At 39.9% G+C, this 27,606-nt stretch overlaps 1 protein-coding gene across 1 annotated transcript in view; it reads left to right on the plus strand.

The window, feature by feature from the left end:
• dcc (DCC netrin 1 receptor) overlaps positions 1-27,606 on the plus strand; it is a gene marked incomplete at both ends in the record, with an annotated part of 329,103 nt that overhangs the window by 165,821 nt on the left and 135,676 nt on the right. Inside the window, one exon of the mRNA XM_083929753.1 lies at positions 19,999-20,158. Coding sequence (XP_083785879.1) covers positions 19,999-20,158 — 160 coding nt within the window. The remainder of the gene's footprint in view (positions 1-19,998; positions 20,159-27,606) is intronic.

Genomic DNA, 27,606 nt, shown 5'->3' on the forward strand with positions numbered 1-27,606 from the left:
CTTTTTCGCCGTGGTTTATTTTGACAAAGTATTTTCCTCTGCAGACAAAAATACATTCACCCCTGCTTCTTCACAAAGCTCAGAGTTTAGCAGGAATGACCCCGAGCCCACTGGTGCTCAGCCTTTTAGAGGAGGAGACCCCCCATCCAGACAGACAGGGTCACAAGGTCATAGATAGAATGAGCTAAGCCTTGTTTGGGTGACGTCTTAAGACCAAACAAAACATGCCTTAGACATTACAATCCCCCTCTGAACTTCTCTCATCACAAGGTCCCTAAAACAGGGTCCACATAGGCCATAAAAACAGTCATGACTTATCTCCAAGAAACAGGATGTACAGAAGCACAGATATGCCATTATTCCGTCACGAGGCAGTTATTCACGTTATCAATTTAGCACAAACAAGCTATGTACTAGTCATATGATCAGGTTAAACAGAGGAGACACTGAACTGTGTCTAACCTGACAAAACTATGTTTATGAATTACAAATATCCAAAATTCCCACAACAACATTCTGTGTCAGATGCATACTCTTACTGGAAATACTGTTTGGTTTAGGCGAGGGTTGAGCCTGGGTAGAGCCTTCAGGAGGCAGATTTCACCACAGCTACATAGCTGGTTCGTAATTTGGTCATAAAACAACTAAGTCTATTGCAGTTCACTGAGTTTGCCCAGGCCATCCTCATCCGCTGTTCGTTATATATAACTATATATATATATATATATATATATATATATATATATATATATATATATATATAACTATGAAAAGTGATTTGTATGTAATCCACTTATTAATTATTGTAGAAATTATTTTCAAAGCAAAGAAGGAAATCTGCCGCAATATCTGGGTAGGGAGGAGGGTCAGGGTGGCGGATGGGTCCCAAAACACAGCACTTTTACCAGGGGCCCGATGTTCCCAGAGGTACTATGCCAAACCACAACCTTTTTTCTAATCTTCCCCAAATCGTTTTGTTGTCTAAACCTAACTGTCACCTTTTTCGGCTCACACTTCAATGTCACCCTTTGTCACCTAAACTTAACATTCATCTTTTGTTGCATGAACTTAACCTTCATCTTTTGTTGCATAAACTTAACCATCATCTTTTGTTGCCTGAACTTAACCTTCATCTTTTGTTGCATGAACTTAACCTTCATCTTTTGTTTCATGAACTTAAGCTTCATCTTTTGTTGCATGAACTTAACCTTCATCTTTTGTTGCATAAACTTAACCTTCATCTTTTGTTTCATGGACTTAAGCTTCACCTTTTGTTTCATGAACTTAAGCTTCATCTTTTGTTGCATGAACTTAACCTTCATCTTTTGTTGCATGAACTTAAGCTTCATCTTTTGTTTCATGAACTTAAGCTTCATCTTTTGTTGCATGAACTTAACCTTCATCTTTTGTTTCATGAACTTAAGCTTCATCTTTTGTTGCATGAACTATACCTTCATATTTTGTTGCATGAACTTAACCTTCATCTTTTGTTGCATGAACTTGACCTTCATCTTTTGTTGCATAAACTTAACCTTCATCTTTTGTTGCATGAACTTAACCTTCATCTTTTGTTTCATGAACTTAAGCTTCATCTTTTGTTGCATGAACTTAACCTTCATCTTTTGTTGCATAAACTTAACCTTCATCTTTTGTTTCATGAACTTAAGCTTCACCTTTTGTTTCATGAACTTAAGCTTCATCTTTTGTTGCATGAACTTAACCTTCATCTTTTGTTGCATGAACTTAACCTTCAACTTTTGTTTCATGAACTTAAGCTTCATCTTTTGTTGCCTGAACTTAACCTTCATCTTTTGTTGCCTGAACTTAACCTTCATCTTTTTTTGCCTGAACTTAACCTTCATCTTTTGTTGCATGAACTTAACCTTCATCTTTTGTTGCCTGAACTTAACCTTCATCTTTTGTTGCCTGAACTTAAGCTTCATCTTTTGTTGCATAAACTAATCCAAGTCATAGTGTGGTCTAAACCTACTCTGTAAAGTGTCCTGAGACAACTTTTGTTATGATTTGGCACTGTAAATAAAATTGAAGTGAATTGAATTGAATTAATCCATCATATTTTGTTGCATAAACTAATCCGTCATCTTTTGTTTTCTGAATTTAACCATCATCTTTTGTTGCATAAACTTAATCGTCAAGGCCATGTACTGATCGTCATTTCACAGCGTTATACTGTTTGTCATATTTTGTAAGATATCATACTAATTGTTGATAAGAAAATGTTAAACTTTTGATGAACATATTTAAGTTATAAGTTAGAAACCTTATCAACACACTCACTCACTTCTCTGTACAATGAGATGCCCTATTCACACACACTGAGATAACACAGACTTTGTACTAGGGAGCTGGTAGGGCAAAGTCCGTTAAATGTCCGGTGATGGGACATTTAAGTTCTTCACATACAGCTCCCCGGGTAATGACAAGATCAAGGGGCTTAACTTTAAGCTTTCTTTGGATCTCCACCAACTGTTAAGAGAACTATTTTCCTCTTTAGCTGCTAAATGCTCCACTATGTCCACCAGCTATTCTCTAACATTGTAGCAGGTAGTGAGCCATGGGTTTTATAGAGCAGTAAAGTTGTCGACTTTAAAACCAGAACAATAAGCTGAAAGATACTAAAACACTTTGGGAAGTGGGCAATACTTCTCTTCACTTCACACAATACCATAGTAATTAGGCCTATTATTATAAATAATTTGGAATTCATGTTGTACACTTGTCTTAAAGTAGTTGGGAATTAAAAAGAAAAAAAAAAAAACATAGTTGTCTCAGATGAATGTGTACATTATAAAGAAATACAATGAATAGTAAGTCATACAAATACTAATGCACTCACAATACTCGATGAAAAGAATCAGGTTCAAATGCTCTGGTACACATCAGTGCCTGGATGACATCTTCTCTGCAAAACTTTTCACACTCCTTCACTTTCTCCTTGTCCCACTCATTTTCTTCTGTATTTTTCTCCTGTCTCTTTTTTCCTTCCCCTTCGTCCGTTTTTCACTTTGTCTTCGTCTGTATTCCTCCCTCCCTCCTCCTCCTCCTCCTCCTCCATGTTCTTCTCCTCTCTCCCATCTCCTCGTTCTCCTTCCCTTTGTCCTTCCTCCTCTTTTCTATTCATGTCCCTCTTCCTCCTGACAGACAGGCTTTTAGTGACAGACAGGTGCTGGTCTTAGTCTCTCCCTCGCCCCCCAAACAACAAAACAAATCAAGAGACGGCAGCGATGTGTCTGCTGGGTGTCATTTCGATCCACAGCGAGCGGCGAGCAGTGACCCAGCGACGCCCACAAACATCTTCAAAGCACCTAGGGAGGACGGATTTAATGAAATCCAGCTCAATAACACCCGTTTGATATGGAGAGAGGCAGACAGAGAGTTGTAGCTGCCTTTGAGATTCAAAAACTTTGTGTATCCATAGAACAGAATAGACTAAATCCAATACTCCAATACATTTGCCACACTACTTTCTGTTTCAAAGCCAATAGCGTTTGATTTAGCCGGGATTAGAATTTTAAGTGTTTTTCTGTTATTGTATTTGATAAAAACTGTGACTAAAATAAATCAGTCAGACCAAAAAACAATAGTAACCAAAGGCAGTGATTTATTTATCGGTCCCGCAGGAGGATGCTGCTGAATGAGTATTGTTAACCGCAGTGTTTTCATTACACTGTGCAACCTAGAAAAAACAACTGAACTTCATTCCCAATTACATTTCAAGAGAAATGTTGCTCAGCAACCGGTGCACGGTGTGAAACTGTGGCGGTTTTAAACACAATGTTGTGAACTTTACAAAAAGATGATGGTTTGGGAAAAATAAGTACATTTATTACGTCACTTAAAGGAGCTGTACTCGATACGCTGAAAAAAGCGGGCTGGGATTGGCTCCACATGACTCTCACAGACTGTTCCCCACTACTTGAAATGTTGACGCTCGTGCAGCCAGACCGACTTTCAAAACAAACAACAGAGAAACTCAGATTACAGCACACTAAGGCTACGTTCACACTGCAGGTCTTAATGCGCAATTCTGATTTGTTGCTCGAATCCAAGCTCACGCTCCTGAAGTGACCCGCATGTGCAGTTGATAGTTGATGACATCACGCCCCAACGGTGTTCAGGGAAGCGAAAATGGCAACAGCAATCTGTATTGTAGGCCTTTATTAACCTGACTCTCTCCAGATGAATTTGGTTCCTCCTTGCTTCCCTCATCCATCTGGGATCGCTCCAATAGAAAGTGATTTCACGAGGCTGGGCCTTATCAAAAATCCTTGCATATGATTGGATAAACCACTTGTACGTCATCTTTATTGATGTGCTATTTCAACCACTCACATCGAAACCAACCTGTGACACTGATGAGTGACACAGGGAAAAGCCAAACAGAACAGCCGACATTATTTCCACCAACAAAAGCCTTCAGAGCCGTTCTCTGGTTTTCTTTTAAAGAAGAAAGATTCTCTAGATTGGACAACACGGATAAAACAGCAGCATCCATGTTGACGCCTGTTTCCTCGATGCAAGCTGCTACAGTCGTTTCTCTGCTGCGTCACATCTATAAAAACCCGCCTGGAGGTCCTGACTGGCTCGACCTTTTTTTGCGGACCCTGAAATCACTTTCCGATGTAGTGAATCCAGATGGTTGAGTGGAGCTAGGCGGAGTCAAGATGGAACGTAAGTGATCTGGTGAGAGTCGGATTAGGACTTTATGGCTTAATGCTTAAAAAAAGTGTGTGGCGTCAAGTGTCTGCCCAAATACTAATGAGATCTAAAACTTCCCTCTCCCTCCACGGGCCGCCTGCTTCACTGCTGTCCTCAATGTTTGTTTTGATTCTGTTCCTGGCTCCTGCGCAGGGATAGCACACTGTTTTTTTTTCAATCAACTTTATTTGTCATTCATTTCCAAAACAGTGCAGCGCCGGTCAGAATGACCTCAATGTCCCATTAAATACGACCTGGCTTTTCAGATTGCGGTCACATTCAAAAAAATCTGATACGTATCCGATTCAGTAGCACATTTAAATGTGGCCTGATACTGATTAGAAAATGTCAGATTCAAAGAGACTCAGATATGTTGCTCACTCCCCACCCTGGAAGAACTGTACAGCTCTCGCTGTCTTAGTAGGGCTAAAAACATTCTAAGGGATTCGTCCCACCCAGGCCACCAACACTTTGAGTTATTGCCCTCGGGCAGACGTTTCAGGTCTCTGAATGCTCTGAATAGACTTAAGAACAGTTTTTATCCAAAAGCTACAACAGTGCTGAACACCGCAAATACCTTTACCTATGATGGTACATGATGCTCGGGGTCTCTGCAGTCTACTGATTTTTGTTTTGTCCCCTTAAGCTGCTACAGTGTACGTGTGTGTGTGTGTGTGTGTGTGTGTGTGTGTGTGTGTGTGTGTGTGTGTGTGTGTGTGTGCGTGCGTGCGTGCGTGCGTGCGTGCGTGCGTGCGTGCGTGCGTGCGTGCGTGCGTGCGTGCGTGCGTGCGTGTGTGTGTGTGTGTGTGTGTGTGTGTGCGTGTGTGTGTGTGTGTGTGTGCGCGTGTGTAAGCTTGTCATTTTAAATGTGTCTTTTAAAGGTCGAGTCTATTCTATTTGATGCTTTTAATGTTAAATTATTTCTGCCCTTTCAGCGATTGTACTGTAAATTTCGTTGTACTGGTACAATGACAATAAAGACGATTCTATTCTATATGGGTCACATATGAGCGAAAAAATCAGATGCAGGTCACTTGTAACTGCAGTGTGAACATAGCCAAAGAATGACTCCATTCTCTGCTCAGGAGGCCATTCCTCCACTCTATCTTAACATGGAGAACATCAATATAGCATGAAACATATACTTTCTATGCTCCTTTAAGTTACATGCAATGCCTTTGACAATTATGACATAAAGACATAATCTGGGACAAACACGGAATTGAGAATGCATTTTGGTTGTACGGAAACGTAATTTTTAGAGCGTGGGCACCTGTCCCTGAGACTAAAACCGCTGGTGGTTCTGGCCTTTTATCGGCGCCTGTCAGTAACTTCAATGTCACCACACGTCACTTTCTTAAAACAGGCGATGTTTGTGGTGCTGCCAGCATATTTTATAATGCTGCTGCTCTCTTTGAAGAGCAAAAGCAACCCTCTGGAGTCATTCACAGAGGAATGCAGTGAGCATGTTTTATTAACATTGTTCAACTTTGCAATATTAATATTGTCAGTGATTAACATGCATACACAATCTTTCAATGAAAAGGGTTTCCAAAATGAATGGGCATAAAATCCCTTTCTATTTAAATACAGTGTTTTATATTTTAATATGAAACATTTTTCTGTTGTATTTTTATTTATTCAAAGTGAAACAATATTTTAACAACCTTGAAGTGCCGGTGAATGCATAAATGTCAGCAAGACTGAACCTCCAGACTCCAGAGTGTAGAATGTTTATGTAACACCTCTCAAAACACTATTAACTAACTGTTTTACAATAAGAACGAGACAAAATGAATTAAAAACACAAAGAAAATGAAACCAGCCGAACTGATGAAGCCAGTGTGGTGTTATCGTACCTCTTGGTTCTGCTTAAAAGCCTCATGTTGTTCAGCAGAGTTCTGATAAGTCATCACACATCACAAATTAACTATTAACATGAGTGCTGCTCTCTCTACAACACAGTTACTGTTTTCATTCACTGAGTTGTTCGAATTGGCTCTACTGTACTTGATGTTTACGCTTGCTGTTAAATCATTGAAAACCCAACACTTTCACATTAAAAGCATATTATTGGGAATTACCCCTCCTTTGTTTTCTCATAATGATGATTTCCACGCCAATCTCCTCATCTCTCATTTCATCCCTCTTCCTCTCTCTACCATCAAAGCTCACAGAAGAGAGGGAGGGATGGAAGATAAGAGGAGCATTTTTTCTTCTCTACTTTCATAGCACTGATGTTTCTGCGACGTCGGCCCCTTTCGATTGGAGAAAGTGGAAGGTCATCCATATAGTGTGTGTGTGTGTGTGTGTGTATATGTGTGTGTGTGTGTGTGTGTGTGTGTGTGTGTGTGTACGTCCTCGCCTATCGATTGGTTAGAGGTTGGAGGTTTGTACCTCATCGCCTACACCTAAATGTGTCACCCTCCTATGTGTGTGTGTGTGTGTGTGTGTGTGTGTGTGTGTGTATCTGTGTGCTGTCACTTCCAACATTGATTCCCTTTGTGATAAAACACCTTCCCATCAGCCCCTTCATCATCACTCGGCAGGAGGAGAAAGAGGAAGGAAGTTTGTGTCTGTGTCTGTGTGTTTGTGTGTGTGATACAGTTTCAATGGTTTCATATGGACGCAGATATTTCTTGAGCCGAGTCGGTATAGATGGAAAACTTTTTAAGAACCACAGAGAAAAAAAAGGGTTTTTTTTGATCGTGTGGACGTACCCTTAGAGAGAGCAGGGGGTTATTCCTGTCAGACTGTAGCTTTTTCTCATTTATACAAGGTCGTGGATAATTTCTGGACACCTTCAGCTTGGGCTTGTTTATATGAGGTAGTGGATTATACCTCGAAAGCTGCAGTTCATGCTCTGTACGGCAGTGGATAATTCCTGGATGAGTGCAGCTGCTCCTTTACATGCTTATTCAAAGTGGGGCACAGGTACAGAGATAGATGCATTCAGTTAATGTAATTTAACTCATGCAAATTACTGCATTTATCGACCCATCATTTCTGTGAAAGTTTGATCAAATCAACCAAGAACTCAAAGTCCCTGCTATGTTTCCATTTTTATCTCGTGCTGTCAGTCCAGTCATTGGAAACATGAGGTATTAAAATGTAGAGTGAGATAAGACAAGGTGGTTTCACATCTGGTAGAAGACTGAGATAGTGAGAGTGTGAGGCAAAAACATGAGAGGGAGTGAGATAAAGCTGGTTTCACAGATGCGTTACACTCCAGGCAGCAAAAAACCTCTATGGAGTTAGTTATTCTACTACATTTATTCAGTCCTTCGTCCAGAGCAACACATTTGAACTAATGTTTACATTGTCATGAAATCACCAGAGTCTTAGTACCTGTGGTGCAAACTTCAGGTCAGACTCTTAGAATAACTATCTAACAAAGTGGCCATCATGAGAAGGAAAAATATTGTGCTTCTGATCCCAGCGTTAGTCTTTCTAACATCAGTTTATCTAAGCCACAGTTCGCCAGTGGAGAAAGTGAAGATGTCGAACCATGTAGCAGTGTTACCTGTCGCTCTTATGGTCACTTCACTTTTCCATGCAAATTCAGTTTAAACTTTGACTGCTATTGACGGCACAGAACTCCAACTGGTGTTTTTTTAAAAATTTATTTCACTGGTGAAAGAGAGACTAACAGCGAAGCGTTTTCTCGTGGCTCGGCAAGGATAAACGTTACATCGGTACAGACCGTGGTAGGGACCCAAACTCGCCAAACAACAGAGGATAATGAGAGCACAATGAATGTCCCAGCAAACCGTTTCAATTTTCAGAAGACACTGAAATGAATGACAAAGAGAGGGGAAGTGTCTATTTCCTGGTTAGTTGACACATCTGGCTCACTGTCACCAGTTCATTCATAAATCAGTTTAATCCGACACACCGGCACCCTCTGCATTAAAAGCATGTTTATGGAAGCACTTCCACCCAACTCAGAAAAGGCGAAGCAAATTACTAACTCTATCGCAACTTTTATTGCCCCGCACTGCACGTCCCGTCTCGAAGATATTTTACTGACACACTGGATGGGTCAAACAAAAGTCAGAGTTAGTTGATTTTTACTTTTGCCACATACCTAAGGTACTTAAAACCACAAATGTCAGTCACGTAACAGACATATTTTAAACCACCATCTTTTCCTAAAACTAATAAAGTAGTTTTGTTTCCTAAACCTAATCAAGTAGTTCATACATACTTATTTTAACCCACACTACAATCGTTTCCTACACCTAACCAAGTAGTTGTGTTCCTAAACAGGTACTGCTGTACTGCTAGCACAGGTGCATTGGTCACTCGTGGTGCAGGACATTTGTAAAACACACGGTGAAATATCACGTGATCCAGTGTATGAGGATATGTTGTCTAGGACCATGATGCATACATCATCCCAAAGCAGTATGGGAAACATGCTGAAGAACAAACTCACTGAATGGTAGGAAAGTGTTTGAGCGATATGTAATTTAGTGTAAATGATGAGTAACTAAAGCACATTGATTCCAGTTGTGAAAGGTAGTTCTATTGTATTATAGTCAATTTAAAACCAGGTTTAAACCTTGCTTCACTTTTAATTGGAACCTGGTAGTTTGGACTTTTGGTGTGTTATGTTGTGGTGAATGTAGCATAGATGTGATATTAAAGGAAAACATAGTGTGTGAACAACACACTGGTGCGTTCAAAGGTTAAAGTACCTTGCCTTGGCATTGCATTGGCTACACTCAAGGCTTGGATTATTACTCAGAAGAACTGATTATTACAGGCCGATCGGGCTGTCAGGTCAGCTCTCTAAGGTCACCTCAGTGTGTGTTAGGGTTTTCTGGCACTGATGACAGTCTCAGAACTCAGTGCGTGACCTGTCTGTCCTGCTTTCAGGGTTAAAACATCAGGGCTCCAGACACACTTTAAAAAAACACCTGCAATTACTGTGCACTGTAACGCAGAGCTTTTACTGCAAATCAAACACACACACACACACACACACACACACACACACACACACACACACACACACACACACACACACACACACACACACACACACACACACAGCTTTCACAGTGTGTAACTGGTAGTGCACAAAAACCAACAGCACCCACAGCTTTCAGGGTACATTAGTGTATACACACACACAAACACACACTCAGCTCTCACAGTGAATTACTGCAAACACAGACACACACTGTCATGATTAGCTTTAAATCTACACACACAGAGCTTTCACAACAAATCACACAACACAGTCTCGCCTCTGGGACAGTAAAGAAAAACAGTCATTTTAGGTTAGGTTAAACTTTTTGTTTCTGACTTCTCCAGAGTCAGAGAAGACAGATATTAGCCCCATCTCTGCCCGTCCATTACAAAGATATAACCAGGATGAACGCAGATAGGAAATGCTGGCCAAGCTCCATTAAAAAAGAAAAACATCCCACGTATATGTTATTTCTTGAAGATGTGCTAAAATTGAAATGTAAAAATGAGATTTTGTGGTTTGTCAATTTGCTTTTTAGGTATAATACAAGTTAGAAACATCAGGATGATTTGTAGAACTCGTGTGGATCAATTTGGATTGATTTATGGAGCAAACTGGAAGAAGGAGGGAACTGCTCCCTCTCTTAAAAGCCCCCAAAATGTCAGATTTTTCATAGTACTAATGGAAACATATAATTTTGGGCAACAAAACTAAAATTGCACACACAGTATAAACATAGAATACTAAATATGAGAATAAAATAGAATTAAATAGTATACTAACTTAGTTAAATAAACATTCAAATAGTATTATTAGCCAATAGTATGTTTGTGTAATGTTTTATGTCTGTCTGTATTAATGTGCTTCTTTTTAGTTGTTTTTGTTTGTTATACAATTTTTTTGTCTTTAACTGCTTTGTCTGTTTTGTGTTTATCTGTTTTGTGTGGGACCCTCTCAAAAACAAGTCGGTACAACTCAATATTACATTATGTATACTTACATTGTTGGTTTGGAAGTATGGATATAGTATTACATTTTTCCAACATATTCTATTTGACTTGCAGAAGCTTTTTTCTTTTCATCTACCTTTGTTCAACTTTCGTCCAAGTCAGTTTCCATCTTCAGGTCAGGACATTACAAACACACACGCACACATACACACACACACACACACACACACACACACACACTCATACTCATACTCAAGATATTAGAGATTTTGCTCACTCACCCACAGTGATGGAGTTATACAGGACTAAATATCCATTTTAGAAGAACTTAAAAGTAGAGGGCAGAGAGGTGTGTGTGTGTGTGTGTGTGTGTGTGTGTGTGTGTGTGTGTGTGTGTGTGTGTGTGTGTGTGTGTGTGTGTGTGTGTGTGTGTGTTTGTGTGTGTGTGTGTTAGTGTGTAGTAGAGACGTTTTTAACGACAGCTGGCTGAAATGAGCCCTGAAATTGAGTGCAGAGAGAGAAAGAGAGAGAATCAGTATGAATGTGAAGCAGAGTGAAGCTGAAGCGAGTGAACAAGCTCAGCAGTCTTCTTCTGCAAAAATAGAGGTTGGAAAAGAGAGAAAGCGGTTGAGTGAGAGGGAGATATGGAGAATATTTATAGGCAGAATGATAAGGAGAGAAGGAGATTTAGTCTGTATCAGTTCTACATATCAGAAGTCCCCCTAAATGTATTTATACCGTAGTCGCACTAAAGGCAGTATAGGCTATTTAATTTATTGGCCTATTTAAGCCCTTTGAGCAAAGTTAAGTTTTTTTGCATTGATAGAAACTAATGAGACCCTGCTATCTTCATATTTCCTGCTATCAGCTAGCAGTGGCAGCAGCATGAAAGAAAGCTGGGAAACAGTAAAAGCTATCAGCAACTGTGGCAGTTGCAGCACCCGTATCAGCATCTGTTAACAGCAGCTGCTAATGGCAAACAGCAGCTAGTGGCTGTAGCAGTTAGCGGCAATAATAGCTGTTAACAGTAGCAGTTAGCCAGAGCAGCAATTGGCAACAATAGTATTACAATTAGTTGCAGCAGTAGAAAATGTCAGCAACATGAAGAGTTGACAGCAATAAGTAACAGTTAGCGTGGCAGTAGCTCCGAGCAGTGAAAATGACATATGGACCTTTTCAAAGATGTAAATATAAACATTCTAAATGTGTCCTAGTTTAGTTCCCGTTGCAGTGAATGTCAATGGCATCAGCTGACAGGAAGTAAACAAGGACCTAGGCTGTTGCCTAGCGATGGAATTCCATTCATAGAAGCTGCAGATATTATGGTGCATTCCATTTATCTCGGAAGTCAGAAGTCAGAGCTGGTAATGACGTCTTATCAGCGTTTTAGTTACAAAGTCGGAAAAAAGTAGCCAACGGCCAAAAACGGAAGAGGAAACAAGATGGCTACATCTTCGAAATATATTCTTGCGCTTTTCTTGTCTGAATATGAACAACTTCTGGACAAATATGCGGTCCTTCTGCAACCTGCAAACAGTTAGGCTTTGTAGTTTTGCATATACACGTGAAAAATGTAAATCACACTATAACAGCATTTCCGTATATATACATCTAACAATACTATGTATACGGCTGAGTTATTGTGACAACAAATAGTAAAAAGTGTTAATAAAACGATTATTACAGGAGCTTCTACTTACTGTATACAACCAGGGCAGCCATCTTTAAATGTCAGATCGGGGCTTGTGTAGATTGTGTGGATTGTGTGTGTCAGAAATCCGACCTCGGAGGTCGTTTCAGTTGAAACTCGGTGCTCAGAAATCCCAACTTCTGAGTACAACTGAAACGCACCATTAGCACTGCAGTAGCAGTTACGTTGGATTTTCACAGGCAGCTTTGGATATGTGTCTCCAAAACAAGGTGCCAACAGTACATTTGAGATGTGAGCTTCGGTGCCGCTGATACTTTAATACTACTGATACTAGTAAGTATTTTACTCCAATCACACCATTAGCCACTTAAAGAATTGTTTACTATTTGCATACAGTGTTTTCTGTCATACCTCTGTGCATCATAGATCACTGAAAACAGGTCAGTAAATACGCCACTTGTGAATTTTTAGCTCGTGTCTTAAAAAAGGTGGTTTCTAACAAGTGGCTGAATGAGTCTACAAACATCGTCACGTTGTAGAGAGAAATCAATTGGCAGCTAGTGGGTAATGTAGGCCTAGTTCGTTTATAGCCTGACGTTGCCTTTTACTTGTGATTTCATTTACACTTAAAAAAATCATAAAAGACAAGGTAATTTGTGAAAATGATCTTGCTGAACAAAAAAAAAAAGGAAATATCATATACTTAAGAGCTTATTTTCTGCAATAATCCAAATTTTATCTGTCAAGGGAACCCAGGGCAATGATGACTTCTGTGTTGGCCTACAAAAGTACATCATCCCTGCAGCACTCAGTTAAATATATTGTAGCACAGGTACGAGTCTCATTGGCTACCATCCTGCAAAAGGTGACTGAGTCAACTTTTGGAAGACAGGCAGGTGAAGAACATCCAGACACTTTTGCCAATTTCAGTGGACTTTGCCTATACAGCCGTTCTCATAGGGAATGAATGGAACCGCTCTGCTCTGCTACTTTGGAAGCTTCCTGTGAAAACCAAGCAGTAAGCAGCAAACAGCAGTTGTTAGCAACAAGGAGTGAGAAGCAGCAGAAAAAGATTCCAACAACAGGTCACCAAAAAAATCCAATAATAACGACTTCAGAATCTGTTCACCTTATTCACCTTTAGTTTACTGTGAAGGTCCAGTTAAAACCTCTAAATCAGTATGCTGTGTGATGGTGGGGAGCTCTGTGTATTTACGTCTACAGTAGCATCACTTTATAGAGACTTTATTACTTCGAACGGATAGATCCTAGTGTTTTTATTATAATAAACTGTAGTGCATTATATGTAAATGTGAATGCCTCGTTTATTTTCCTTTTTTATCGGAAACTTAAACTGAATGCTGAAAAGTACATAGTATATATATGCCTCTATTGCTATATACATAGTTTGAATGTCAGTAGAAACACAGTACACTGTGTTTTGTCCATTTCTGTATAAGCTGTAATTTTCCAGTGCTTCTTTTTAAAGAAAGGAGACACACACCAAAAAATCCCATTTCTTGTAGAAACCTTAGAGCTGAAACCAAACTCCCCTAAAGATCATTCAGGCAGCAGAAACAATATAAATGCAGAACAGCTTGTAGAAAATGGACAGTGATCGAAAAAAAATGGAGGCTGTGTGTGTGTCTGTGTGTAGGTGTGTGTGTGTGTGTGTAGGAACGCAGGTATCATCGGCCATCGGGCAGACTGCAGTGTTATTTTCAGCACTTATTTAGATTGTTTTCCTGCTCTTCTTCTGTGGTGTCTGACTCTATTATTTAGCCTACCCGTCTATTTTCGGCAGAGAGTGACGCTTTACTGCTCAGCGCCGGCTCGGCTTTTGAGCCGGGTCACCGAGCAGGAACAAATCCGCCCTTCACACCCTGAAATCTCATCTCACAGAGACGAGAGGAGGTGTGTTAACACTCCCCTGTTTCCATCTATACCTCTTTTTCTTTTGGTCCTTTCCCTTTGTTCCGTCCATCTTTTTCTTCCTCTATTACTTCATCTTTCTTTTCTTTTACTACACCAATCTGCATCCTCTTTTTCTTCCTACATGTCCTTTTGTCTTCTTTTTCTTTCCTGCCATGTAATCTTCTCTCCATCTCCTTCCCCTCTTCCCTGTCGGCTATTCTTCTTTTCATTTTATATCTCCATATTTCTCCTTTATTTACCCATCTTTCATCTCATCTTTTTCTTTATTTCCATCACATCATAGTGTGAAGTGTGAAGTTTGAAGTGTGCGTGTGCGCGTGTGTGTGTGTGTGTGCGTGCCTGCGTATGTGTGTGTGTGTGTGTGTGCGTGTGCATGTGTGTGTGTGTGTGTGTGTTCAATGAAGCTTTATTGACATGTACAGACATGTCACCAGCATTCAGACTTTGTGGAGACCTTTGACCAGGTCTAGATTGGATTTCTCTCAGCTTATGATGGAGGAAAGAGGAAAGGATGCCAGTTTGGTTTTAGATAATCAGTTAGTTCAACTCGTTATGATTTGTTAATGATGACATACTCAAGTCAAGAAGTAAGAAAACTCTGTGGTATGTACCTGTAAGTGTGTGTGATTATAGCTGTGTTCTGTATTGAGAGACTTTTCTCTGTAGGTGTATAATTGGTGGCAAGAAATGCTGCTGATCACACACACATACACACACACACACATGCGCACACACACACACACACACACACACACATACTCTGCTGGAGAAAATCTGTGTCCTTTTCAGTATCATTTTTTGTGCGTCATATGCTGCTTGGATTATGATTGATGACATTTCACAAGTCCAAAATAACAAATACTGGGGCCCGACCAATTTTTGATTTTTAAGAAGATGATCCCGACTGATTACCAATATGACGACCGATACAGCAAAATTGTTGAGCTGGAATTAAAATAGACCTTTTCTATGTGGATTGTGCAGCGATATGCATCTGCAAAGATACTCAAAAGGCTGCTTTCCCTAAACTAATAACTTTGTGAAAGTATATTCAAAGTTGTACTCCGAAAGATTTCCATTTATTTAATTGCTTTGAGTTCCTATCTATCAAAGAGTGAGTTAAAACAATGGTGGTTGATCATGTGACTCACTAAAAAAAGCACTTGTTGCCTTAAAAGAGTATTCCAAACTGTGTGTCTGTGGAGACATTCCCTCTCTAGATGTAAAAAAGTCTCCATGTTAGTGACTCTGCTGACAGCTGTTGGTCTGTTGGCCCAGATCGTCACTAAGTCAGGCTTGTAGTAAGAGCAGAATTGTAATAGGAATGTGTGTGTGTGTGTGTGTGTGTGTATGGATTTAAGAGGAAGTATAGAGATGATTTTGTTTCAATAAAGTTTACAAAAGAGCACAACCCCCCCCCAAATAAAAAAATATATATATATAATTGTCAACACACATAGTGACCGTGAATGTGACAAGATGGAGGCTCTGAAAGACCAGGCTCCCCTGCAGTTACATCTTACTGCCACAGAGGCTGCTAGAAACAACTTATCTCAAATCTTAGGGTACAACTTTAACATGATTGAATGAAATTACACAGGACTACAAATGCATTAAACTGTCAACTAATTGTAGAATTGAACACTGAGAAAATAATTTTTAGAAAACTTAATAAACATGATGTTTAGTTTCACTGACCATTTAAATAAAGAATAAACAGAAACTAAAATTAAATAGCTAACAAGTACTTTATTTTCAGTATCAGTCTATAAAATTAAAAAAATAGCTATACTTACAAATCACTCCAAGCATTGTTTTCTGCATTATATTTCTGTAAAAAACATACAAACACCTTAGCTAAATAAAAATAGAAAGTAAAACAATAAAACGTAAACAGTAAACTCTTAGCTAAATATAGAAGGTAAACACTAGACAGTAAACAATAAACTGTTAGCTAAATATAGAAGATAAACAATAGACAGTGAACAATAAACTGTTAGCTAAATATAGAAGTTAAACAATAGACAGTAAACAATAAACTGTTAGCTAAATATAGAAGGTAAACAATAGACAGTAAACAATAAACTGTTAGTTAAATATAGAAGGTAAACGATAGACAGTAAACAATAAACTGTTAGCTAAATATATATAAAGTACCGATCTGAATACAAGTAAAATAAAATTCACGGAAAATTAAATCAAATAAGTTAAGTGCGGAGAAGAATGCTACAATCCTTAGAACTAAATGTCTTAGGGCACATTTACACTGTCCTTAGGTACCGTGCCCAAGCAGAGGTCCAGAGGAGGATTTTTGAAAAGCACGGATGCACATGTACGGGCACGAGCATCGACGGCTGTCCTGATGTCTGTATACGCTAAGGTGACCAGATTTCTGAGACAAAATCCGAGGACGTTTTTGTTTCAGAGGCGTACAAACCTCAAAAACTGACACAGGGACACTGCCCTTACCATTCATAAAGCAGTTTCCCTCACCATATTTCTCCTAAATTGTAGGAATTAATAAACAATGAGTTTTTTTCCTCTAATCAAAGTAGCTGAGATCAAGAACATCCATAAAATCAGCTGTGATAAACAGGTATCAGACACTCCACCCAAACTAAGGCCTCCTCCTTGATTCTCACAAGATTTGGGGAAGAGTTTAAAATAGAAAATGTCACAGTTCATGTTGAATGACAACCTGGGGCATATGGTTTTAGAAAAGATCTGACTATAAGGTGGCTGAATGTGTTTTCCATTAATGTGGGTGGAAAATAGCAGCCTGGCATGATATATCTCCTCTTGTTGAACATTATAAATGTCTTATTATGAGTGGTCCCTATCTTTAGATAAATAAGTTGTAAATTAAAAATTACTGATGAAAGCCAAACTACCTTACACCTGATTAACCTAAAAATATATTCAATGTAGTAATATTGTCTGTTTCTGAAATAAAGGCATATGTTGCTTCACTGGCTGCCACAGCCTGGGAAGAATAAAATGTTCAAAAGACAACCCAACAGATGCTCATCGGCTTTCAAGTTGACCTGTGTTCACCAGAGCCAAACTAAACTGGATATTATATGCAACATTCCCATTTTGAAAGTAAGAATTTTTGCTGTAGAGTAGTACTCAACAGTTGTTAGTTGCATCGCTGCTAATAATGTTAGCAATAATAACAAACAGATCTGTTTAATCACACATATTGTAGATAATAAATACACATATAAATCAGACATTAAATAACATAGATGATAACAATAACACTTACAAGAACACCTTTGGTTCTCCTTTCTAATCAGTGATATTTCACTGTGTATGTGTGTGTGTGTGTGTGTGTACTACAGCTGGATGAATTCCATGAAAGAATCTCATAGCTGTAACACAGCTATTCCACCAATCAAAATACCTGAAATGTGGACATTCTATATGGGCATTGTGCCCTGAGCTCTGGGCTGGAGGCGCTTGTTCTGGCTTTAGCCTGTGCAAGTCATAGGGTGTGCAACTATTCGTGTTGTTTGGTCAACATCAACGTTTTTTCTTTTTTTTCTTCATATTCCATTTTCGGATCTTTCAGTAACAGTGAAAAGCGGGGACAGCAGTAGCCGGGACAGGTCACTGAAAATGATTACTCTAAAGCACGGGGCACGGTACGAATGGACAGTGTGAGTGCGCCCTAAGGTAGGTGAAAAGCCCAGGATAGAGGGAGTAGAAGGAAGCTCAGAGCTGTATGGTACTGTAGGGATGACATAGTTTATAAAAGAAAAGTTTAGGATAGCCTGCTTACATATGAATACCACTTTTGCAAGCTATAATTAGGCTATGACCCATCTACACCACAGTCACACCACCACTCAGCTTCCTACTGATTTTGCTTGTACACTGCGAAGATGTTTGTCGTCTCATTAGTCGGTGCTATTTACTGATGTATTTTATGTCATAGACAACACACAGGCAGTCTACAAGAAGGGCCTGAGCCGGCTTTACTTCCTGAGGAGGCTCAGGTCTGCAACCAGATGCTTCAGATGTTTTATCAGTCTGTTGTCGCGAGCATCATCTTCTTCGCTGTGGTGTCCTGGGGTGCGAGCATCAAAGCAAAAGACGCGAACAAACTGAATAAACTGATAAAGAAGGCCGGGTCTGTTGTTGGCTCTAAGCTTGTCACCCTGGAGGAGGTTGTGGAGCACAGGATGCTGGCAAAACTGCTGGTGATCATGGACAATGTCTCCCATCCCCTCCATAAAACCCTGGACAAGCTTCAGAGCAGCTTCAGCAGCAGACTCATTCAACCCCGCTGCCTTAAGGAACGGCACAGGAAATCATTCCTACCTGCTGCCGTCAGACTTTACAACGCTGCACAACAACGCTGAGCAACGCTCAGGGAATAAACTCTCACTACTCATAGTGACCTAACACTGACATGCACCTTATCTCACTTGCACATTAAAATCCACATTGCACATTTTAATATAGTGTTTTATCTGCTATACTGTACTTCTATTTTATTCTATTTTATTGTTGTTCATGTTTTGTATTTTATATTTTATCTTATTTTAGTACTTCTGATTGCTCTGTACCGCTGCTACGATGACCTAATTTCCCCTCGGGGATAAATAAAGTTATCTATCTATCTATCTATCTATCTATCTATAGAAGGAAACATTAAAAGCTCCTAAGATTGTGCCAACCAAAAGCCTTATTTCAGGCACCTAACCTAAAACCTCCAAGTTTTAGGACTCATTCTTGCAGCATACTTTTGTCATTGAGCTTGTTCCCAGTGGTCTAGTGTGTAAGCGGTTAGCTCGCTAGCTACAGTTGTTTACCAACCAAGACGTCAGCTCAACCTGTCCTGTTTACTGTCTTGCACATTGTATCAGTCCCTTGTGAGTCTCCTGAAGTGATGTTACTGTATGTGCTTGGTGACGTCAGCCAGCTCTGCCTACCTAATTTGCATAAAGTATTAGATGCCGTTATCCACATATAGACCGCTAGCTAATATATGTTGAAATGTTCAGGATTTGTAGCCCATGTGTCTCTCCTTTTTGTCTTATATCTCATATCCTATATTTAGGAATTGTTACATACTAACTCAACCAAGTGCTCTACATAGAACTCCATTATAATCCAGCTGTTAAGACGTTACGTAACACCCTTTCAAAATGTGATTTCCAGGTCCAAGCCTGTCTGTTTTGTTTCAACGGAGTGTTTGTACAATTCCTAAACCCCATGAATCAACTTCTCAAAGGAGCAAAAATCCTCATTTTTGAGTACATATATTAGAAATTTTGAATTAGTCCAGCAAGGCTGAGCCGTCAGTGATTAATCATCACATTACTCTGAGCTTTAATTTATGAGATGAGGCAGCAGCTTCTGTGTTAAGATGATTGATATCTGTTTATTGATGACTAAAGTTAGATGCTCTGTCGCTTTTTCTTCTTGCCTGTGACCTTCTTTACCACTCTTCTTCTTCCTTTTCTTCCTTCTTGTCTCTTCCACATCTTTTCCGTTCCTTATCTGCTCATCTCATTTGTCTTTTGCTACATTTGTTTATTCTTTGCTCTGCCTCCTGCACCCTCCCCTGCATCCCCCCCCCCCCCGTCCCTGCTTCTTCCCCTTCCTCCCTCCTTTCCCTCTCCCTCCCCTGAATGGACTTTTAATAGAGGCCACACCCACTCAGTATAGAAACCTCCACACACCTCCTCCTCGCCCTCCTCCTGCTCCTTCTGGCACTCCCTTGACTTACTCCTCCTCCTCTGATCCCTCACCAGTGTCCCCCAGCCCAGGCGTTGCCCTTCCCTCTGCCCCCCGCGACCTGGTCCCTGTCCTAGTGTCCAGCCGATTTGTCCGACTCAGCTGGCGTCCCCCAGAGGAGACCGGAGGAGCCGTGCAGACCTATGGCATTTATTACTCCCAGGACGGAGTCGAGAGGTAAGATGTTACTTTTTTTTTTGTCTTCTTTGGTCATACACAGATTCTGATTCTAAGGTTTAGTCCACACATACATGGGTATATCTGAAATCAAGATTTTAAAAAATCTATCTCTGTCCAAATAAAAATGCAAAAACATAATTGAAGTCCAGTTAAGAGCATGCCAAACCAACAGCGGGTGAAGAAACCCTAATCCTAATCCTAATGCTGTTGGCCAATCAGAAGCCTGAAAAAAAGCTATTACCGAAAAGCTACCTGGCTGCCATCGGGCCTCGAAGACTACTTGAGTAGTAGTGAATAGTACTCGAGTCTTGTCATGGTCTCGTGTCCACACACTTTAATGTACCACATGTTAAGACTCACACTTAGACTTAGACTTAGACTTCTCTCTATTGATCCTTTGGAATGAACTCCCGCAAGGAAATTGAATTTCCAGCAGCTTCCAAAAATACAAGGGAGGTATTAAAAAATAAAATATAAGATAACCAATAAACTCTTAGCTAAATAAAGACAGACAGTATACAGTATATACAGTAAACAATAAACTCTTAGTCAAAATGAAATCAGATAAGTTAAATGTAGAGGAAATATATAAGATCAGATATGTATGACTGTATATGACAGAAATGAGCAGTAAGGTGAAATTATTGCACTTAAGTGGTGGATAAAGTTATTACACAAAAAAGAAGAAGATAAGTGTCCAGGTATGTGAGAGTAGATTATTATTGCACAGTGAGTGGCTCCCATTCCTGTTAAAGCTCTATGTTGACTCATAAAGGCACAAAGAACATACTAACAGTATGTTGAAGACAGCACTCACTTCCTTTGATTATAGCTGTGCTGTACAAGGCAGCTCTGAACATTTAGGGGAAAAAGCTTTGGTTGACATATTGGTGCGTCCCCCGCTGATGTTAAATGGTAACCTCTGACAGTTGGGGCTCCAGTTGAAGGCTTTCACACCCAGGCTTTTAAGCTTTGTTACCTCAGGGACTAACCAGCCTGCAGTGCTTTAGGACTCTGAACGGTACGCTGGACAAAAGAGCCACTGAAGTTTCATCATGAAACGATAGGACAGAGATATTCTGTCAGTCCTAATGACTTACAGAAGGAATGGAGGCAGAGGTTTTGTCAGTTCTAATGATTTAGAGAAAAATACAGAGAGGTTTTCAGCCAGAATAACTTGCAGCAAACGAGAGAGAAAGAAGGGACGGATAGAGACTTAAAAGGAAAACAATGAAAGGCGATAGGAGAAAGGGAGATGGCAGCAAGGGAGAGTGAGAGTGACTTCCAGGAAGATATATAGAAAATAACTTAAATGGGTAAGAGAGAAGAGAGAAACATTGAGAAAGAAGGGAAACAGAAAGCATTAGATGGACAAAACGGAGTTTCCCTCCCAATTTCAAGGCTTTTGGCAGAGTCCCTACATGTCTAAGTTCATCATGCTATACTGCTTATTATTTTCAGTATATGTTAGCATACTCATAGATGACAGCTTTTGTACTTGTTACTTCACCTAGTAATGAATTGCATACATTAGATTTTTCAAAAACCAATAAAAAAGTCGAGTGGTTAGGGCGTATACAACATGGGGACATATACCCTGAGCAGTGAGTCCGCGGTTAGATTCTCGCCATGCTGGACCTTTTGATTCATGTCATTCCTATCTCCACATGTCCTGTCTCTCCCCACTATCACGATCAAATAAAAGCATTAAAAAGAAAACATATCTGTAGAAGGACACAATACAAGCAAACCTTATGCACTTCAAGGTTAATTCTCAGATTTCCACCTGTGATAAAACAGGTTCAGCCAATCAGAACAAGCGACATCACACATGGCAACACTTGGATAAAGATCATAGAAACCACAGCGGATTTTGGCATTTTGGACCCAGTTAGCAATAAAATGAGAACACATGTTCTTCTGAATAAATGCTGTCAGTTCACAAAGGTGCCCAGGTGCTGTACAGGTATACAGGCCTGATAATGAAATAGTTCACACATGTTGACATGATAAACACTGTACAACCTGTTGGTTTGCCAAAGCCTTGGGCTCTAGACTTCAGAGCCTTCTGAAACCGTCTATGTTTACATGCACAAAATATTCAGTTTTTTACAATTATTCTGAAAAATACATATATTCTTACTGAGCTGTTTACATGGCTAATGGAAATCAATTCCATAATATTCCTGTTTACAGGCAGCCATCTAACTGTGGCATCTGTGTTTCCATTATCAGGGTTATTAATAACCCTCCGTTTACCGGAAAAAAACTGTTCAAGTCTGACATATTAAAGTTCACAGGTCATCTGGTGTCTTATGAAAATAAGACAGGTAAATTGAAATGAGTCATCAATAGGTTATGTATATTGTTTTGATTGTTTTCAAACAGCCTATAACAATGTTTTGACATAGGCTGAAACTCTGCTGTCTCAGGGTTTCAGTCACCTTAGAGCAGATCGCCATCTTGTAAAGCAGGGGTGTCAAACTGATCCATGAAAGGGCGGCTGTGGCTGCAGGTGTTCATTCCAACCAAGCAAGACCACACCTGATCCAACAAATCAACTGTGTGAAGACAGTTCAGGTGATTGAGTGAGTCGAGTCAGGTGTGTTGACTCCGCATGGATCAGTTTGACACCCCTGCTTTACAAGATGGCGATCTGCTCTAAGGTGACTGAAACCCTGAGACAGCAGAGTTTCAGCCTATGTCAAAACATTGTTATAGGCTGTTTGAAAACAATCAAAACAATATCCATAACCTATTGATGACTCATTTCAATTTGCCTTTAAGCCAATCTTTCCTAGCAGCAGGGAATTATTTTCATAAGACACCAGATGACCTGTGAAGTTTTCATTTGTCAGACTTTTTATGATTTTTCGGGTAAACGGAGGGTTATTAATAACCCTGATAATGGAAACACAGCTGCCACAGTTGAAGAACTTTGAAAAAATCCTATTTTGATGGCTGCTTGTAAACAGGAATATTAGTGGAATAATAATTTCCATTAGCCATGTAAACAGCTCAGAAGAATATGTATTTTTCAGAATGAGAGTAAAAAAATTAATATTTTGTGCATGTAAACATAGACGGTTTCAGAAGGGTCTGGAGTCTAGAGCCCAAGGCTTTGGCAAACCAACAGCTGGTCCAGAGTTTATCATGTCAACATGTGTGAACTATTTCATTATCAGGCCTGTATACCTGTACAGCACCTGGGCACCTTTGTGAACTGACAGCATTTATTCAGAAGAACATGTGTTCTCATTTTATTGCTAACTGGGTCCAAAATGCCAAAATCTGCTGTGGTTTCTATGATCTCTATCCAAGTGTTGCCATGTGTGATGTCGCTTGTTCTGATTGGACGAACCTGTTTTATCACAGGTGGAAATCCCTGTTGTAAAGTATCCAGTAGAGCTGCAGATAAATAGTGTGTCCAACAATGAAGTCTACTGTCACCAGGTGCCAGATTAACACCAATAACTGGGATACTCTGACAGTGTTGTTGTTGGTTTTGTTTTTTTACAAAATAAAGGTTTTTGTTGTAGTGCCTTGGTTATCTGAAAAAAACATGTTAGTACAACAGTGGTATAGACACAGACGATATTCTATCAAATCATGAACTGTAAGAAACAACAGTATTTCAGAATAAATCAAGTTTTAATAATTTTTTGTTATTATTACTACTTGATAGTTTCACTACCTGTTTGTGTTGTAACTATGGAGACAGATGACAATGATTAGATTACTTTGATAAAGAGTTAACCAAAAAGGATTGTACAGAGAATATGAAGTTTAAATAATTGAGAGAAATTTGTTGATAGAAACTAGATTTGGATAGAAGTACATGAATTTAAAGCAATACTAATGCTATGTCGAAGTGCACTCATCTGGGCTAAAAGGGGTAAAACAGAATGCAGGCAGGGCAAAGAGTGAGGTAGAAAATGAGCAAGGTGAGAGGGGTTCTGCTCTGCTTGTGAGAAAATCAGAGAAAACGCCAGAAAGATAAAAAGAAATAATGAAAAAGGGAGCAGAGGAAGAAGAGTCTCCCTCTGATTGTGGATTATTTGTTTTGGAGCAGACGGAATGTCCTCAGACTGTGGCCTTTGAAGGGCAAAGATAATTCCCACTGTGTGACAAACACAGACCTGCTGGTTAACTCGACATCCAGCTTTGCCACTGAGCCTTTTCACTCAGCAGCTCAGAGGAAAAGATGAATTCATAAACCCTAACCCTTGGGTTGCTCTAGGGTTGATCAACCCCTTTCAAATGCCGACTACATAGTTTACTGTAGTCTGTATGTTAACACAGTGTGGTGGTTAGCGCTGTCGCCTCACAGCAAGAGGGTTCCTTGTTAGAATCCCAGCTGGGGCCCTTCTGTGTGGAGTTTGCATGTTCTCCCCGTGTCTGCATGGGTTTTCTCCGGGTTCTTCCTCCCACAGTCCAACGACATGCAGGTGTTAGATTCATTGATGACTCTAAATTTCCTGTCGGTGTGAACGGTCGTCTGTCTCTGTTTGTCTCTATGTGCCCTGTGATAGACTGGCGTCCTGTCCAGGGTGGACCCCGCCTCACGCCCTATGTCAGCTGGGATCAGACCCCCTAAAAAAATAAAACACGTTTAAAAAGCACATAAAACGGTTAAGATTGGAAAGTTAACATTATCTGCACGTTGGGTAATGGGCAAGCTGCAGTAAACAACAGTGTTTTTAGGTCTGATTTAAATGACCTGACAGTCTGTGCACACCTCAAGTTTTCCGGACCTTGTTCCACAGGTGTGGGGCATAAAAACTGAATGCTACTTCAGCCTTTTTAGTTCTGACCCTGGGGACACAGAGTAAACCTGTCCCTGAAGACCAGAGGAGTCTGGGTGCTTCATATCCAACAAATAGCGTGGTGTATTGTGGACCCAGGCCATTCAGCGCCTTGTAGGCCAGTGACAGAATTTTAAAATCTATCCTTATCCTCCCTAAGGACAGGTGTAATGTGGTCCATTTTCTTGGTGTCGGTCAAGACTCTGGCAGCAGCTTTCTGGATAAGCTGCAGCTGTCTGATTGATTTTTTTACTAAGCCATTATTGCCATTACCATAATCTAACCTACTGAAAATATATGCATTAACATTTTTTTCCGTTTCTAGTTTGAACAGAAATCCCTTCATTCTTGCAATGTTTTTAGATGGTAATAGGCAGATGTGGTCTTTATATGGCCTTTGCAATAACTGATATGGTACTGAAAATGAAACCATCAACCTGTCCTTTAAAATTTCTAAAGGATCTTTTAAACACTCTGACACCCTCTATTCTGCAAAATTTTAACTGTTCTCTGTTGTTGGTTCTGTTCCTGAATTATTAAAAATGGCCCTTGCTCAACCTCGTTTAAAAAGACAGAAAGTCTCTTGATTCCTCTGATCTTAATAATTTTAGACCCATTTCTAAGCTCCCATTTTTAGCTAAAGTTTTAGAAAAAGTTGTGGCAGATCAGCTGCTAGCTTTAATACACATGAACAATACGTTTGAAAAATGGTTAGTACTGAAACTGCTCTTCTGATGATTTTTAATGATTTACTGCTGTCAGCTGATGCTGATTTAAGCATGGCATTCAATACTATACTGCAACAATGGTATACAATGGTTTAGATCCTACCTAACAGACAGGCATTTCTGTGTCAGTATAGCTGATACCAGGTCAGCTGTAACAGGTGTCTAATGTGGGGTTCCTCCAGGCTCGGTGCTGGGTCCAGTTCTCATTTCCATTTACATGCTTCCACTTAGCCTCTCGTGCAGACATTATATCCGTTTCCACTTTTGTGCAGATGACACTTGAGCTGTGACCCTACAAACAATTATCAGAACACTGTAAACCTGCTGAATTGCCTTCATGACATCTAGTAGATGTCAAAAATGTTCCTGCAGTTAAATGCAGATAAGAAAGAAATATAAATCATAACTCAGGATAGTGCACCAAAATATCCAACAGTCTCGGCCCATTTCCCCATTCAGTCACTCACAGTTGCAGAAATCGTGGTGATTTTTTTTTTCAAGACCTCAGCTTTGACATGTTCATAGTTCAAATCTGCTTTCATCAACTCAGCATAAATGTTTCAAGGATTAGACCATTTCTCTCTATCAAAATCTGGAAACTGTTATCCATGCCTTCATAATTAGTCATTTAGATAACTGTAACTCCTTGCTCTCCGTTATCAGTAAAACGTTCCCTCTCCCTCCAGCTTTCAACTCATCCAAAACTATGCTGCCAGGATCTTGACTCCACATTACACTTGTCTTTGCGGTGTGTACACGATTAACAAAGTCCTGAGAGGCCTCGTCCAATGTAATTTATCGGAGCTCTTATTGCCCCTTGTCCCTTCCCGCACCCTCAGATCATTGCATCATTCCTGGTTGTTCCAAGGTCCAGGTTCATACTCAAAGGTGATAGAGCTGTTGCAGTCAGAATACAGCGTCATGTGGAATGACCTGCCTGAGACGATCAGGGTTGCAAACTCATCTTTTAAATCTCTTATGGAAAATTATTCTGTAAAATGTTCTGCAGGTTTATTTATTGCTTATCAATATGTTGCTGCTAGTCTCTATGCCACGCTAGGGTAGAACGACATTCTAATTCAAGCTTCAGACATAAAGTCGATATGAATCTCATTATGTCGCTTGTGGCAAGTGGATGAGAGTATTTCCTAAAATGAAAAAAAGAACCACTCTGTTACTGTCTTAAGGGGCCTACACATGATAAGCTTTTTGCACTGGGCTCACCGCGAGGTTGGGCGCAGAGACCCAGTAAACAGCTAAATTAACGTTAGTATTGAAATAACCGTTAGCTCGTAAACTGCCTCTTCACAAACCTGGTGTGATGCTTTTAAACCTCCAAGCATTACACTTTCTTCAGAGATCGTGATACGACTTTAATGTAATGTTAAATTGTTCAGAAAACTCCAACACACAAACAAAACGTTTTCCCTCCATCTTTCTAGCCGACTTGATGTTGCTCTCTGGTTGCCAAGGAAATGTAAACAGCACACTCAAACTTCTATCTCGTTGGTTGCGCATTTGAAAAGTCAGCTGCAACAAGGTCTGCAAATCTGAGTGGTGCGCGCTGCTACCTTGGGCTCTATCGCCTCCTTCATAGGAAATGAATGGAACGGTGAAATGAATGGAACGGTGAAATAAATGCAACGGGCGGTGCGGTTTCTTACCGCAGATCATGTGTAGAGGCCTTGATAGTTAAACCCTCTTGAAATGAGCAGAGCAGACATGCATGTTGAACCTTCTCATTATCAGTAATGCATCTTCGCTTGTTGCTAACTGTCAGTATTCATTTATTTAATGGGAAGAGAATTTTTCTGCACTGTTTGTAGATGATTTGTACAGTTTTCATCCCCCTCGCTTAATCAAGGATCAGTAACAAGCTGGATTCCATTGTTGATTTGGGCTTTTTTCTATA

The sequence above is a fragment of the Echiichthys vipera genome, assembly GCF_963691815.1.
Source record: "Echiichthys vipera genome assembly, chromosome: 16".
Taxonomy (NCBI): domain Eukaryota; kingdom Metazoa; phylum Chordata; class Actinopteri; order Perciformes; family Trachinidae; genus Echiichthys; species Echiichthys vipera.